The sequence below is a fragment of the Pieris napi genome, chromosome 14 (genome assembly GCF_905475465.1).
Source record: "Pieris napi chromosome 14, ilPieNapi1.2, whole genome shotgun sequence".
NCBI classification, from domain to species: domain Eukaryota; kingdom Metazoa; phylum Arthropoda; class Insecta; order Lepidoptera; family Pieridae; genus Pieris; species Pieris napi.
The window spans coordinates 3,095,205-3,112,583 of NC_062247.1; the positions used below are offsets into that span (position 1 = coordinate 3,095,205).

Genomic DNA, 17,379 nt, shown 5'->3' on the forward strand with positions numbered 1-17,379 from the left:
TATACCTACTGGATTTGATATCCAGTATTTACTAAGCATAAATTTGATGACGACGGCAAAAATAAAATAGGGTGGAAAAAGTGAACCAGCTGCCCAAAGACCGTTCCAATTCTTATAAGGCCGGCAACGCACTTGCAAGCCTTCCGACAATGTAAGTGTTAATGGCGGTCTTAGCATCAGGTGATCCTCTTGCTCGTTAGCCTTATATTCATAAAATATATTACATAATATATGTCAATAAGATAAATAAAGAATTAATATTTTACTAATTACTATTTATTACTATTATTATTATTTTTACTATTAATTACATACTAAGCAAAGGGGAGGTGGTGTCATGGGGGTCATTGCATGTCAATAAAAAAACCATTAGATTTCATTTTGGATTATTTTACACCAAGCCTTTGTTGACATACAAGAATAAATCAACACGCTTAAATCCAGTCAAATTCTTTAAAACATTGCAAGAGCACATCGGTTCATACAGAGTGTAAATACGTCATATCATATCAAAGAAAAACTGTTCTTTTAATTCGGGATTCGTACGCATGCTGTGATACGGATTCTAGAGAGGATTTTAATGAATATAATTCGTTTTATTCGACTGTAAGAATCTAAAACGTTTTTACTACATAAATAGTCATATTGGCCTAGCATGTCATAAATGTCAGAAATAGTCATGTTGTTTAGTATGCCTCTCATGCCTGAAGTCCTAGGTTCGATCCCAGGCACACCAATAGACTCTCTGTCTATCTGCGCATTTAACATTCGCTCGTACGGTGAAGGAAAACATCGTGTATAAAAGCATGCTTTAGTCCCAAAAAGTCGACGGTGTGTGTCAGGCACCTACTTGACAAAATAAATGGACACGAATAGGTGCAGAAATCTGAGGCTAAAGGTTGTAGCGCCATTGGTTCACTGGTAAACGAAATATGTAAACAATTAAAATTTGTTATTACGATGAATTACCCCATATCTTTGCCTATATTTTATAAACCAGGCTATATATTCAAATGTAACAATATTATAAGTTCACATGTATACTTAACATATAAAAAAGAACCTTGAAACTAATTTACATTCAATACAGTCCCTCGAAGCCTTTTCCAAGCCTATCAGAGATATCTTAAAAAGAACACCGATAACTCGGAACATCAATTTAAATGTAAAGCACACTGTCAGAAAAAACTCCCCACCGTGGGAAAATTTATGTACGGACGTTTGTAAACGACTCAATGCTACATTAACCATTTGAGGCACGTACCATATGTAACGCATCGATGTTTGTTTTACTATCAACAGCCTAAATATAGAGCAAATCACATTTGTAAGCGTGCAAGAATCTATCATAGGGAGCGTGGGAGCGCGTTCATGCTAAACAGGTCATTGGTACCCCATACCTGTTCGCGCATCAATTTAAAGGGTGTCCCGATTATATATATGTATTGCCAATTTATTAAAAATATTGTAGGAAGGAAATTAGTTAGTTATATTCACTGTTGAGACAAACATTTTTATTGTTAATAATATTTATCTAGGGTTTTCTTCGTGCCTTCAATTGTTTTTTTTTTTTGATTAAATTTTCTGCTATTGTAATGGCTATTTTTAATGTTTTTTTAATGTATAATATGTAACGTATGTTTGAATTGTCAACTGTTTACATATTTCCTATTATCAATTATTGTTTCTATTGTTATTAGATTTATTTGTTTGTAAGGTGTATTCTTGATATTTTTAAAGTATATTTTGGTTGATTTTTTTTCGGTGCTCCTGTTATTTGTGTATTTTCTATTATTAAATAATTTTTTTGCTAATAGAAGGTGTGTATTACTAATGTGTATTGTAATATGTATGTATTGTCAACTGTTTGTGTATTTCCTATAAGCAATTCTTTATTTTTTTTTATTTCACTGTCGTGGTTGATTGTGTAAGTGTTATTTGTGTATTGTAAACTAACTGTTTGTGTTTCCTATTAAATAAAAACGTGAAATGTCGGCCATACCATTGGTAAGTGATAGTATTTAATATGTGTGCTATAAAAGCTTGTATTTGAAGGTACACAATGACTGTTATATAAAAAAAATATTTTTTGGTCACTGTACTCAATTCTTGTTAATAACTCTTATATATATCTTATTAGCTAATTTAATACATAATTATAAAATACTATGTTTGTAACATAAAAAAAATCTTTTGTATAAGTATATAAACACGTACAGAATGTTATATACCTAAAATCTACTAACGTTATCTAAGCTATAAAACAAAATATTTTACGCAGCAGAGATGTTTAAATTATTTTACTTACATATTTTAAATAAGTATTTAAAGCTATAAATCAAAACTACGACTTACAAAAAATGAAATAAAAATCGGAACACCATGTATAAACGATCGAGATAAATCCAAGTTCAAGGCGTAAGCTGTACAAACGAGAATCGGTGGGTATACAAGTTTCCTGACGCTAGTACTACGGCCCATTCCGCGGTGATTGCCCAGGGACACTAGACCATCATCAGTTATCTGCGCCCGCGCATCTCCAAAATGTTCAAATGGCTCGTCTTTCTCACGTAAGTTCATGTTTGTGTATCTGTGAGACAGTGTTGTTATTGTTTATATTAGATTTTTTTTTAATTCTTGTGTCAGTATTTGTAACGAAACTCCTCGATTTTTTTTTTTTTGGTATATTTTGTAGGTCTAATAAGTATTTTTAATACCCTTAATTAAGGATGACTTTAAAAAATATTTCCTTAGGCATTTATATATAATTTGGCATAAAAAATTCATAAAACCCTTACTATTTTCACTGTTCCAGCACCGACCCCCATTATTTTTTTTTACGCAGTGCATTTATCCAGATAATTATTATGATACTTCGAAGGAATTAACGCTGGTGTAACGACACCCAATAAATTAATTAGAATAAATTAACATTATTCTCAACTTTAGCTCAAATATAGCTTAATAAATATATAGCTTAAAATAAACATATTTTTGCATAATTTTCTTTAGTACTTGTTACTTTTACTAAATAACTTTTTCAAGTTTGAAGTCTCGCTTTAAAATGGCGGGAAATTTTTAGAATTTCATTGTTTGATTTTCAAGTTGTAAATCAACCAATTAACAGTTATATTCGAAATTCAAAAAAATGGCAAGTCATCTAAAACGTTTACTTTTCTTTTTTTATTTCAAAACAAATTAAAAATATATAAGTAGATATAATAATTATTGCAAAAATCAAAACATTGAGAAGCGACTCATTAAAATGGAATCCAAAAAGGATCAATATCCTACATTCATTCAATCTCGGCACTATTTGTTTTTTATTAAAGGAACTGGTATTTCAAGTTGCGGGACCGTGGGAATATTATTATGGCGCCACCGAGACTATCTTCATTCTAGGACATAGTTTCGTCACTTTAGTTTGTGCTCTATGTTATTAAGTATTTATAATTGGTGCTCTGTGCCGATTGTGTCGAAATTCAAATGTCGAATGCAAAATTGATTAAATTGTACCATAAATACAAGAATTTTCCGATTTTTAATTTATTAGCGCACTTTCATGTAAATTAAAAAGTCCTGTTCCCAAGACTGCTCGAATGGAAGAATATTCCTCGAAATATATTATACAGGATTAGCCATTATACGAATCGCCCATTGCGTATTAACTAGCGGGTTTTGCGAGTTACTTTTTTTGCTGTAACTTAAGTGTAAGTTCAGAAATACTAAAAAAAATAAGAAAAGAGCGTACCCATTTTTAAAAGGCCGGCAACGCACTGGCTAAAGCATTGATAGTTTCCATCCGCGGCTGTATCACTTAACATCAGGTGAGCCTCCTGCCTGTTTGCCCCCTATAAAAATTAGTTTACCTCAACCCATTTAATTAATATATTTTGTATAGAACATATTATATTAATTTTCAGATATGGGTTTTTAAATGACCATACAAAGAAACAGAAAGCCTCCGCGACTATACGCTGTGCAAGACATAGTTCAGTTCTAGGGTTTTTGAACTAATAACTTTGTGTTAAAATAATATACTTTTAATAATATATTCAATTCAATTATTAGTATATGATTTACCTACGTAACAATAGTAATCATCCACACATTCCTCATTTTAGTTTTTCATATAACCATAGTGAATTAAAAAAAACCTTATTTGGTTGCTTCTACTTTGTTACCTTCTCGTAAACAATACTTTACAATATTATACCAACAAAACAATAATATATATTAAAAACAATTCTACTACAATAATAGGAATCAATTCTACTTTGTACAGCTACTTAATAATTTTATTTCAATATTCCTTTTGAATATTTTTCTATGTACAAAAACTTTAAATACACATTTCCACAGATGCACAAATGCGGTCCTTTCCACAACAGACCTCTACTCTCTTCCCGAATTGCCTCCGGGAGAAGCTCCTGAACCCATTATTTCGTTTATGGAAAAAACATATGCCTTTGGAAGAGGAAGAATGGCTTATGATTCTGGGGAGCCTCTACTTCTGTCCCCATTGATAGAAGAGAAAAAGATAGAAGAAGCAAGAAAAGCGGCATACGTCGAACCTGAATATCTATTGCCTGGTATGGAGAGTTACGCAGGTTATTTGACTGTGAGTTAAAATATTGAGTCTCATTATTAAATAAATGAAATAGTAATATTACTTTTGTATGGAGGACTGGATTGCCAGAGCTGGTGCTTTCCTCCCTCAACGAATAAGTATCGCAGTACAGCGAGGAAATGCTGCCAGCGTTAAAGGTACACTGCCACAGGGACCAAACTTTCAAATTTTTTTTTTTTTAAATTATTTTTATTATTACTACGTAGTTTAAGGAAAGTGTAATTCTGTATATTTGATTGGTATGTTTAGGTTTTAAAAACGATTCAATATTGCTACTTAAATAAATATTTAGTGTTTCTTAAATGTATGCGATCGATTTAATTAATTCACAAGCAAATAATATTTATACATTATATTTTTAAATCTTGTGAGCAGTGTTACCCTAGTGGCTTCAGCGTGCGACTCTCATCCCTGAGGTCGTAGATTCGATCCCCGGCTGTGCACCAATGGACTTTCTTTCTATGTGCGCGTTTAAACTTTGGTCGAACGGTGAAGGAAAACATCGTGAAGAAACCGACATGTCTTAGATCCAAAAAGTCGACGGCGTGTGTTAGGAAATCGAGGCTGATTACCTATTGGCTATTAGATTTAAAAATGATCATTATTTTTATTTTTAAATCTTACTATAGATCTATTAATTTAAAAAAAATACCTTTATTTTCAGTTTTAAAGAAAAATAATAAACTTTGTACACGTTTCAAGCGATATATAATATGACATAATTTTTTCAGGTAAACAAAGAATATAATTCGAATCTATTCTTCTGGTATTTCCCCGTTCAAGGGAGTCCAGTTGAAGAAACTCCATGGATAATTTGGCTTCAAGGAGGTCCAGGTGCTTCTTCACTCTATGGTCTCTTTACGGAAATAGGTCCTTTCAATGTCAATAAAGAAAACGAACTGGAAGGTAACAGAATATAATTCATGTATTTATAAACAAATCGTATCGGATGGATAACTTTTTTTTTTTTTGCAGAAATGAAATATTCGTGGGGTCAAAATCACTCTCTTCTATTCATAGACAATCCTGTCGGAACCGGGTTCAGCTTTACCGATGATGACCGGGGCTATGCCACTAACCAGACAACGGTATGTGTATAAATTAAAGGAATAGCGAATCCATTACGAGTACATTGCTACTATATTAACCTGTTCTTTAACAACTTAAAACTGTCGTTAAATATAACGGTGTAATGGATGTTGTTTATCGTATGATATGGAAAATTTTGAATAATATTCAACGGAAATTCATGATATTTTAATAGAAGCCCTTAAGTATTTTATTAACGTATAAGTTGTAATAGGCTTAGGTGGAATTTTGTACCTCTTACCTACTTAATCCACTACTGAATCTACTTAAGGGCTTTTAAAAAGGGCCCGCAGTCCCCGCTGAAAACAATAGGCGATATTTTGAATTAAAAAATATATGATTATATAATATTTTTAATAATCTATGTTTATCTACCTTATGTTGGAATCTCTGCGATCAATCAACCCATGTGCGATGCGCGTCTATCGAACGATACGAGTCTACCCGTCGCTTGTTTTCTGTTGGTGTATTTTTTCGCGTGTGCGTCTAGCAGAGAAGAGGAGGACACCTTCCCCGTAATAGCCCTTCTTCTTCTTCTTGAAGTGCCTCTCCCCTACTGGAGGTTGGCGGACAGCTCATCATACTCCTTATTTTTGCCAAGCGTATCAGCGTAATAGCCCAGAGCCCCACAAATTCACGATCCACCCATGCCTCCTACTTTTCTATGTGCGCGTACACTATCTATATGTGAGTAGATTTTGATAAAACATGTGTAGTGTGTACGGAAGGAGCTTCCTCCAACCTAGAGGTAGGATCCTCGATCAGACTAACCATAGACCAGTCCGAAGCCCCCAGTGTGTTGCTGTGATTGTAGTAGATTATAGGTGTTGCTACTGAGAACCTAGAATATTTCTAAAACATGCTTTCTAACAAAAAAAACCCGTAAACAAATCGATTCACGCGTTTAGGAGCTACATACAGACACACGTATCGGTCAAACTTATACCATTCCTGTTTTGGTCGGGGTACAGGGTTGAAACACCACTTGATAAATAATATGTGACCGTAACTCTAGTTTACTTTATTCCTATTTCAGATTGGCGAAAACCTATACACAGCCCTACAGCAGTTCCTAACACTCTTCCCTGAATTACGAAAAGCTCCTTTGACAATTGCAGGAGAGTCATATGCTGGGAAACATATCCCGTCCCTTGGAGTGCAAATATTGTGGCATAGGCAGGAGGATCCAGCTATTAATCTTCAGGTGATTTTTTTTTAAATTTAAAATCACATCAATAAATTCAGATAGAGACCGCTAAGTTTAAATTCCGTACGTCAGTCCGTACCAGATATAGTTCATTTTTTTTTTAATTTGTTTAATAACGAACAACAAGAATGAACGACGGACGAATGTTAATTTATAAGTATGTATTACGTTTTTGCTCACCGTCCGCATCTATTATGGAGGTTAGTTCTAATATTTAAAATTCTCGTGTCACAATGTTCGTTCCCATACTCCTCCGAAACTGCTCGACCGATTCTTATGAAATTTTTTATGCATATTCAGTAAGTCTGAGAATCGGCTACTATCTATCTTTCAAACCCCTAAATGTTAAGGGTGGTCCACCCCTAAGTTTTAATTTTTTAGATAAAATTTTTGTTTTACTTTTTTTTATGATACAGCTTACAAAAATACATGCAACCCTTAATTTTCACCCCTCTATGATCAACCCCTATTTTTAATTTGTTAAGTATGAAGAACTTTGAGGTTTATATAGAGAAAAATCCCAGAACAACCTAAAAAGTTTTTATTCCGGAAAACCGAAAAAATCACATTAAGGAGAAACGAAATTCGCGGGGACAGCTAGTTACTTCTATTTTTTTTCTTATGTGTGGCCTTGTTGGTGCAGTCATTAATAAATAATTACTCCCCTAAGTCGCGCCCTACAATTAGCAGTATAAAGTGTAAGGTATATAAAAAAAGTCGAGGTATAGTACTCACTTGCATATAAAACAGATGATCACGAAACAGATACAGAAATCTGAGGCCCAGACCTAACAGGCACCACTGATTATTTTTGTATTAAAAAATATTTGCCGTTATAAAAATAACATATATTTATATACAATACTAAGATGCAAATTAGTTTTACATTTTAAAATAATTAAAATCAAAATCAAAACAAATTTAAAAAGTTTGGTCCCTGTGGCAATTATTATAATTAAAGGACACGGATTATTATTATTATTATTACATTGTATTGTTTTTAACAGGGTCTTGCCATTGGTAACGGGTTTATCGATCCATTATCCCTTCAAAGGTACAGCTACTTCGTACGTGAAACTGGTTTAGTGGATGATAAAGCGGCGAACTTTATGAACCAAATCGAAACAGCGGTGGTGCAATTTATTAACAATGGAGAAATGCTCAAGGCATATGCTGTAAGTACATCAGGCATACACTCCTTCATTCCACTACCATGTAGCTGCCCATCTGCCCAATTGAGAGTTCAGAGCAGTTATTCGGATTTATACCTGCAACTGAGTTTCATCATCGGACGTCAAGGCAGAACCACTCGTATCACCTCGACGTCCGTCGTTCCACAACTGAGCGTTTTCTAAGGCAGTTTTTGCCGCGCAATACCGCTATGTGGAACCAGCTGCCCACTGAAGTATTATCGAACCAATTCGACTTATGTCCTTCAAGAAAAGAGCGTACCTATTTTTAAAAGGCCGGCAACGCACTTGCGGCTCTTCTAACAATGTGAGTGTCCATGGTATCACTTAACATCAGATGAGCCTCCTCCCCGTTTGCCTCCTGTTACATAAAAAAGCTTAATTCTTAAAAGGCCCGCAACGCATTTACGAGCCTTCTGGCAATGTGAATGTTCGTGGTATCACTTACCATCAGATGAGCCTCCTGCCCGTTAGCCTCCTGTTACATAAAAAAAAAATCTTAATTCTTAAAAGGCCGGCAACGCACTTGCGATCCTTCTAGTAATTTCAGTGTCTATGGTAACACTTACCATCACATGAGTCTCCTGCCCGTTTGCCTCCTGTTATATAAAAGAAGTTCTAATTCTAAAAATCCCGGCTACGCACTTGCGCGCCTTCTGGCAATGTAAGTGTCCATGGTATCACTTACCATCACATGAGCCTCCTGCCCGTTTACCTCCTGTTACCAAAAAATAATGCGTAATTTTTAAAAGGCCAGAAACGCACTCGATCCCAAATCATATCCAAATATTGGAAAGTTACATGCCGATATCAATTTTACTAAAGATCATAAATAGGGACCAATAATAGAGCTGTTTAAAAAATTACTAGCGTACCTAACAATACTCACATTTTAATTCACCTTTCAGTATTACAACTACTTACTACAATTATTCCTGTCTGAGTCAAAACTAAATAACTTATACAACTACCTCCAAGATGAAATTAGCCTCGATGGTGCCTATTTAGACTATATTCAAAGGGATGACGTCAGAAGAGCGTTACATGTAGGAAACACAAATTTCACATCAATCGGGGTTGTGTATAAAAAGCTAGTCCCCGATTTTATGGGAAGCGCTAAACACTGGCTCGAAGAATTACTAGAGAATTACAGGGTCATGCTTTATAAGTAAGTATTTTTAGTGTCATCGAGTACATTAAAGCGTCTGGTATATTTGTTTTAGGGCAGGTAAGTAAATCGTATTCCAGATAATACAGTAGTTAATCTTTGAAAGATGCAGATTATAATAAGTAATATACTTATAATTTATTGACATGTATAGTGTGACAAATGAAAATTCACTTTCAGGATTTGATTTATTTTTCATAATATCACAAGATAATATAACGATCTGAGAACTTGACAGGAATAATGGACATCAAGTACTGTTACTTAAGCATAATAATAAGTTCTAATTGGTTTTTAAATATATGTTTTTTGTACGTAGTACATCATATAACAAAAGACGTTATATTGAACAAATATCTTGTCATTTGCCACAAAAAAAAACGGGTTGCACTCCGGGAGTGCCGGCAGAAGTGAAAACTTGAATATTAACGTTGTGAATTTTTGATATTTTGGAATGGTTAGGGAATAATTTTGCACGAATTGCTTTAATTATCAGTATAAAATTACTATCATTTATGTGGTAGAATACAATATTTATTTATTGCGCTATCGTACACAAACATGACATTCTATATTACACTAGTAGACTCGGCCAAGCGTTGCTGTGGCTAAGGTTTTTGTTACAGATGTTAAATAGTATCTTATGTGAAACGTTGGTACTTTCAACACAGCGCGGCGCCATCTGTTTGAATTGTGATTTGTGACTGTCAAATAATAACAGACAAATAATTAGCAATAAATTAAAATTGCGACTATAATTTGAGATTTAAACTATCCTATCTCTCAAGTTGGATCGAACTGCACATGGTGTGCAAATTTGATTGATATCGGTTCGGTAGTTTAGGAGTCCATTGAGGACAAACATTGTGACACGAGATTTATATATACATATTAAGATTAAATACGCCGCGCCGGCTGTCTACTCTCCATCCGTCTTACGAATTTTCGATTAGGTCACGTGTCCTGACGCGAGTTTAACATTTTTTACCCATTCCAAAAAAAGTGTACAACGCCGCTAAAGAAGTTTTCACTTTAAAAATATATATACTACCTGAAAACAAAAATACAATTTACTTATGTATATAAAAATAAATTGCTGTTTCGTTTATTTCGCTTAAACTCGAGAATGGCTGGAACGATTTGGCTAATTCTGATTTTGAAATATTTATAGAAGTTCATGGTGCGAAAGAAAAGTACTAAAACGACAATTGAATTTTTCAATAAAAATTGTGATGTCTTTTTAGAAATGAAACGTTGTCACTTAGTTGTCATATATTTATAGATGCTTTCAGAAATTTGTATTTCATAGCTGTAATATGAGGTCCAATATCTTTGGTTTGATATGATATTAATCAAATGTTTTCAGTGGTCACTTGGACATTATTGTTGCATACCATCCTTCAGTGAATACGTATGATGCCCTATCATTTTCCGGTTCGACAGAATACCGGCTTGCAAAACGAAATCCTTGGTACCACAATGAAGAATTGGCTGGGTAATATTTTACATAATTATAAATATATAACGTTTCTCATAGTCAGTATTCATGGAAATTATATAATGACGCTTTGAATTGTTCGTTTATTTTTATCAAATTATTTAGCCACACATTATTACGTTAGAACAAAATTGTAAATGATTGGTTTTAACCTTTCATACATATTTTATATTAACATTTACTTGATCACAGGTATTTCAAAATGGCGGGAAATCTGACAGAAGTTATGATCCGCGGCGCTGGACATATGGTTCCCGCAGACAAACCGCCAGCAGCATTAGGATTGATTTCAGCATTTGCTCGCGGAATCGCTTTGACCCAAGATACTGGGTCTTTGGTCCCAGAAAAAAATTCCTTAAGAACTCGTCAACTGCCAGTGAACTAATTTGTAAATTTGTATTTCTTAAATGGACTATTCTGATTTTAAAAAGAATTTAATGATACGTAAATCATAACGTATTTTCTAATTGTATAATCTGTTTATTAATCAAAGAGATCGCTTGCGATTTATACACTATGTATTTTTATACTAGAGTTTCGTCCGTAATGTAAGACACTTAAACAGATAGGTGTTATTGTAAATGTAAATAAAAATGTATAAAGCATAGTACATAATTCATCGTTTTAATCAAGTTTCCACTATTTTTAAGACGAATGTGTATTTATTATCTTATGAACTATTAATTATTTTATTAATTTAACACCTTAATAACGTTTCTTTCAGATATAAATTATTAAATTCAGACAAAACTCAACGTCATATTATAGCTTAATAATATTATCGGTTTCATTGTCATGAGCAGTGTTGGCCTAGTGGCTTCAGCGTGCAACTCTCATCACTGAGGTCGTAGGTTCGATCCCCGGCTGTGCACCAATGGACTTTCTTTCTATGTGCGCATTTAACATTTGATCGATCGGTGAAGGAAAACATCGTGAGGAAACCGATATGTCTTAGACCCAAAAAGTCGACGGCGTGTGTCCGGCACAGGAGGTTGATTACATTGCAATTGATTGCAAAATGATCATGAAACAGATTCAGAAATCTAAGGCCCAGACCTAAAAGGTTGTAGCGCCACTGGCTATTATTCATTTTCATAATCATTTATAAAATGCAAAAAGCATCTTGCGTACCACCCATCGGGTACCCCTGTAAATAAGAGATTATTGTGAAGATTGTTTATGTTTATATTTATATGAGAAGACATATTGGGTAACATGAAAATATTGAATTTGCCGCGTACAATATTACTATAGCCCACTGGTACAGGGTATGTTTATAAGTGTAACAATAGAGAATATTTACAGCATATTGCATACATAACACTAAGCTAGCAAATTTCAAAAGTAGAAATACACTACCGACTACCGAATCATACGTGGTGTGGGTACAGCTACATTGTGTAAAGACGGAGTAAAATGTCAGTCACAACTGCACCGTTTAATGTTCAATCGCTCAATAATTATTTGCTCCGCTGCTTAATAACGTCCGTGTTGTGTCTCACGGCACCCATCATGATACATAAGCGGGTTCAGTAATCAGTTAGACGAGTTTGTGATATTATGATTGTATTCTTGGAAATCACAAACGATAAATATTAAAAGTAACAAAACACTCAACCTAGGAAGTTTTATTCCTTACAAAACAAATTTTAATTAACTAAAATACCACAATGAAAATTATACGCAACCAGAAGACAATCTTTTACACAACGCCACCATAAATAACAAAAAACTCCCGCGTCTGTCACGTCCGCGCGCCAATCGCCACATTTCCGGTGTTCCCAGTTCCACTCCTCTCTGTTACCCCTCACTCGGTCCGACTTGCTCTGTGGAGATTGTTTTATAAGACGGCCGTTCCTGACAGTGCGGCGTCCTCGACCGCAGCATTACTTGCACCACTAGCATCAGAGCCATTTCTCTCTTCATTTGTTTCATCCCTTGCAACCTGCTCATTATTGTCTAATGCAGTCTCTGAAACATAGAAGGAACTTGTAAGTAATTTACTTAGTTTAGTGATATAGCCTGAAGCATATATCCTGGATTAGAGGGATGAAAAATGACATTTATCTCTATTTCTCAATTACCAGTACTATGTGCGCAAGCGTGCACTCAAGCGCACACAGATAAGGTCTATCAAAAAGCAAATATTACAGAATTAGATAGCTTCAGACTTAACACAAATAAAAATAAAACTCAGTATCTTGCCATACACTGTTGTAACGACAGCGGCTTCTAGTGCTCTCATAAGCGACAATTTGTTAAAACAGAGACCCATACATTTTGCATGTTCTCTAAGTGGCCTAAACACATTAGCACCAGAAAAATTTGTAACAGAGACCCATACCTTTGTATGTTCTCTATGTGGCCTAAACACATTAGCACCACAAAAATTTGTAACAGAGACCCATACCCTTGTATGTTCTCTATGTGGCCTAAACACATTAGCACCACAAAAATTTGAAACAGAGACCCATACCTTTGCATGTTCTCTATGTGGCCTAAAAACATTAGCACCACAAAAATTTGAAACAGAGACCCATACCTTAGTATGTTCTCAAAGTGGTCTAAACACATTAGCACCACAAAAATTTAAAACAGAGACCCATACGCTTGTATGTTCTCAAAGTGGTCTAAACACATTAGCACCACAAAGTCCAGTCTCGAAGGAAACTGTGCACGCATCCGGCGTCCACTCGCCTTGCCACAACACCAGGAACCAGCTAGTAGCTCCAACTCGTAGTAGTTGCACGGTAGCGCGCGAATAACCTTGTAAGGCCCATGCATGCCGGAGTCCAGTTTGCCGCTGATTTGTGCAATCTTGCTCACAAACACAAAGTCTCCGACAGCAAAGGCGTGCGGCCGTCGTCAACCGGTTGCAAGCAGTTCGGAAGCTCGTTGTCTGCAAAGAGTTAAGAGAGCCTCCCGATTGGGATTAGAGTTAGTAATTGCTACATCTCACACTAACGATCATCAGGTCGTTACTCCAATCATCAGACTGGAGTGACTGCGTCGATACCAACTGCAGTGGTGAAGTCTGCGTGGTACTTTGCTTGGAGATGTTCCTCGAAAGTGAGCTGTAGGTATCCTCCACAGCACATCGGACCATTGGAAACCTTTGTTGCCTACTTCAACACGTAGAATGTTGCATTAAAGCCCCTTTTCTATAATCTAAAGTAAAATTAAAATCTTGTAAATATACCCACCAGCGGGCAACTCGAGGCAACAAATCCTTTTTACGCTCCGACAATGAGCCCTGGTCTGGTCTGGAAACTTGGACGCTTTCAAAGGCTTGCTTTGTCCACTGCTAGCGGTTGCATGAAAACAACGCCAACTGCAGCATTAGAGATAGCCCTGCAAGTTGTACCCCTGGGCCTACACATACAGCAGTCGGGTTGTCTCTCTCCCTAAAATATGGCGAGGGGGCCGATGGCTGGCCATGCGTCATACTCGTGAACGGGTGCTGCTTGTGGTGACTGGTCGTACTTGAATTCGTGTATGCGGTGATGTTAATTATTTCGACTATGTGTTTGCGTGTTGTTCCCACGAGAATGTAAGTGCGTGCTCCTATTTCACCATGCCTCCTGCTGATAGGGGACAAGTCTTTGTTTTTATTTATGTTCTTATTATTAATTACTTAAAATGTCATGTGGAACATGGTGTAATGGTTGCAGCTCCTTACAACCGTTGTGTAAAAAAAAAAAAAAAAAACATGGCGATTAAAAAGAGTGGCGGAGAGTTTATTGCCAGTTCTTCTCTTCCGTTCTACGCCCTTGATTTGAGAACTGGCAGTAAATGTAAAATTAGAAGCATTAATATTTATATCTTTAATGACGAATCACAAGTGTACATTGTGTTACCTACGTGAATAAATGATTTTTGAATTTGAATTTGAATTTGCAGGAGGCAGCACTGGCTCTAATAGCCGCGCCATGTGATAGGATTGTAAACCAACACATGCTCAATAGGAAATACCATGTGCAAATGAGAGAAGAAGAATGTGACCGATCAACCCTGGATGAGCTACGCATATATACCGATGACTCAAAAACAGGGTGTGGCTCCGGCGCTGGTATATTCTCTCTGGATCTCCACATCAACATACACCCGTCGTTGGGCACACACAGCTCGATCTTTCATTGCGAGTCTGTCGCTTCAACCGCCCATTTTCGCTTCTTTCCTTGCCCTTCTCGCAGGTGCAAACCTGAGTTCGCCAAAGATCTAAGAAACTTCAACATCAACGATGGTCGCGAAGTGCGGACTGCAGACAGTTCAAAATAGCTCTGCCAGCAGTTAACCCGCAACTGACAAAACAACTTCTAAACATAAACAGAACCAATCTCAAAACAATGACAGGGACAATTACGGGCCATTGTCTCCTTAACAAACATATCTTTGTCCTAGATGCGACAGACAGCTATCGTCTCCAACACATAGCTGTGGTACTGCGACTCTGTGGACCTACAAAAATAACCGACAACCCTCTTTCTCCTACCGGCGTGTTCTTATTATAAAATAGCACCAAGACCAATACCAATTGCATCGGTGTAAAGTTCCGTAGGGAACTGGGGATAGAATATCGCTAAAACCGGTACATTTTCAAACAGTGAATTATATAATCGCGAGCAGTATCCTGCTCAGCACCCCACAAAAATAGTAACCCTTTTCTTAACAACTTTGCTCTACATGCCGTCTTAGAAGTATAACCCGATATGTAGCGACGGAAATATCCCGCTAAGCCTAAAAACTGGCGAACCTCCTTGACATTTGTGGGTTTTGGAGATCTAATAAGTGCATCAACCTTCCCCAGACTCGGCCTAACCTGACCATGACCAATCAATCGCCCCAAGTATTCAATTTCTGAGTCAAGAAAGGTACATTATTTTAAAATTAATAGAAAACGAAAACCCTGCTGTTTTTAATGTCTGTAAAACTTCTTTCAACGTGTCAAGGCCTTCCTCTACTGAATTTGACAGTAATAAAACGTCGTCTATATACGTAACAGCCTGGCCACGGGACATTCGCCGACGCGAATATTCGCGCGGTGCGAACCGCGATGCGTCTAGCGACTGAAATAAACTCATAGCAATGTACTAATCAAGCCACGCGCAACGGCGACCAGCGATGCGACCTGCGAAATGTACCGAGCGAATCGCGCGGGCGACTGACGTCGCGACGGGCGAGCGAAACAAATGCATGAATCAGTACGGTGCAAGCCACGGAGTCGAGCGGCAGTCGCGGCGAATAGAGAAGGGAATAAATAAGTTTAGTCGTGGTCGCGGCGAAAAATGAATACAGAGTTTTTTGTTACTGAAATACTGGCTAGACCAGCTATTTGGAAGTCTGGCCATCCACAGCATTAATTTAATATACCTTAATCTCAATAACAATTTTTCAGCGGCACTTAAAATTCTATTTGCATTAACTTTTTTCTCCAATTCTGGTTGAATATTCATAAGAATATAATTGAAGGTTTCAATACTCATTCTGGTATACTCAAAAAAATAATTCTGGATATATTCTGAATTTCTCATACTTCTTGTGGAATTCTCCACAATTTCTCCAAATATTAGGTCTTGAACCAAAAGCTATTACTTTCCAAGCAATATCGAGATGATTTTGATAAAGACATTTCGCTGTCGAACTTCCTTACTGGTCGCGGCGGCAAACGTGACTGGTCCGTGGCCTGCAAACGGCCCCGCGCGAATGGTCGCCTCGCCTCCCGCATCGCAGTTCGCACCGCCGATCCCCGTGGCCAGGCCGTAAGGGCTTTGCCAGCATCTATTAATGTTTTTAAAGTTTTGGAAATGATTCTCTGATAGACAATTGGTGCATTGGCCAACCCGTAGGGCATTTTCAAATATTCATAATGTCCTTCAGGTGTCACAAGTAATTTTGTTATTATCAAACCTAGATGCCTCGCGTTTTCGCGTGTAAGACGGACCTGAACTACTAAAGGAACGAACGGTATTGTTAGATTGGCGGTAATCGTATTTAGGTTTTATATAAACAGATAAAAATTCAATCAAACCTTTTGAGTGTAATTTAGCATTTGCGGCCGCGGCTTTTATTTGGGGATCGCTAATGCCTCGAACAACAATAGCGGTTTTCAGCTCATCGGATAAACCTTTAACAATATTAAGACGTAGCAAAGATTTACGCGCGTATTCCGCATAAGTAGAAAACTTATTAGAGTTTGTACTCATTACCTCAAATAATACAGAAGCCATGTCAACGTTACGTGGACATAACGATCTAAATTCTAGTTTAAAATTACTCCACGATCGATCATTTGTCACCCAATCGTTTAACCACAACTTCGCATCTCCTTTCAAACAACTACCTATCCGTCCTAAACATTCGTGATCATCCCAATTATTTAGAAGCCGGGCACGGTCAACCTCGTTGCACCAAACATCAAAGTCGTGTACATTTGGATCAAAAGGCGATATATAAAAGTTGTGAGACTTTGCTTTGAACAATGCAGTCAATGCTTCAACAATACCGCTCCCCTCCTCCTTTGCTTCACTGGTTTTCATATCCAGTGTGTGTGGAATACTACCCTCAATAACCTCTTCAGCCATGCCTGAGCCTGGCTTA

General features: G+C 36.5%; 1 protein-coding gene across 1 annotated transcript; it reads left to right on the forward strand.

Moving 5' to 3' along the window:
• Positions 1-2,411: 2,411 nt before the first annotated feature.
• Positions 2,412-11,397, forward strand: LOC125055869 (venom serine carboxypeptidase-like). Its single transcript, XM_047658523.1, has 9 exons — positions 2,412-2,570; positions 4,363-4,621; positions 5,362-5,536; positions 5,606-5,718; positions 6,756-6,923; positions 7,934-8,101; positions 9,025-9,284; positions 10,651-10,779; positions 10,975-11,397. Exons 1-9 carry the CDS (start codon positions 2,545-2,547, stop codon positions 11,165-11,167), a joined length of 1,491 nt encoding a protein of 496 aa, XP_047514479.1. The 5' UTR covers positions 2,412-2,544; the 3' UTR covers positions 11,168-11,397.
• Positions 11,398-17,379: the final 5,982 nt, after the last annotated feature.

What these genes read in the sequence shown, in the direction of transcription:
- LOC125055869 (XM_047658523.1), top strand. Translation starts at nt 2,545, where the DNA reads ATGTTCAAATGGCTCGTCTTTCTCAC. An exon ending in AAATGCTCAAGGCATATGCT is followed by an intron (nt 8,102 to 9,024) that starts GTAAGTACATCA and finishes TTCACCTTTCAG; the next exon opens with TATTACAACTACTTACTACA. An exon ending in TACAGGGTCATGCTTTATAA is followed by an intron (nt 9,285 to 10,650) that starts GTAAGTATTTTT and finishes AAATGTTTTCAG; the next exon opens with TGGTCACTTGGACATTATTG.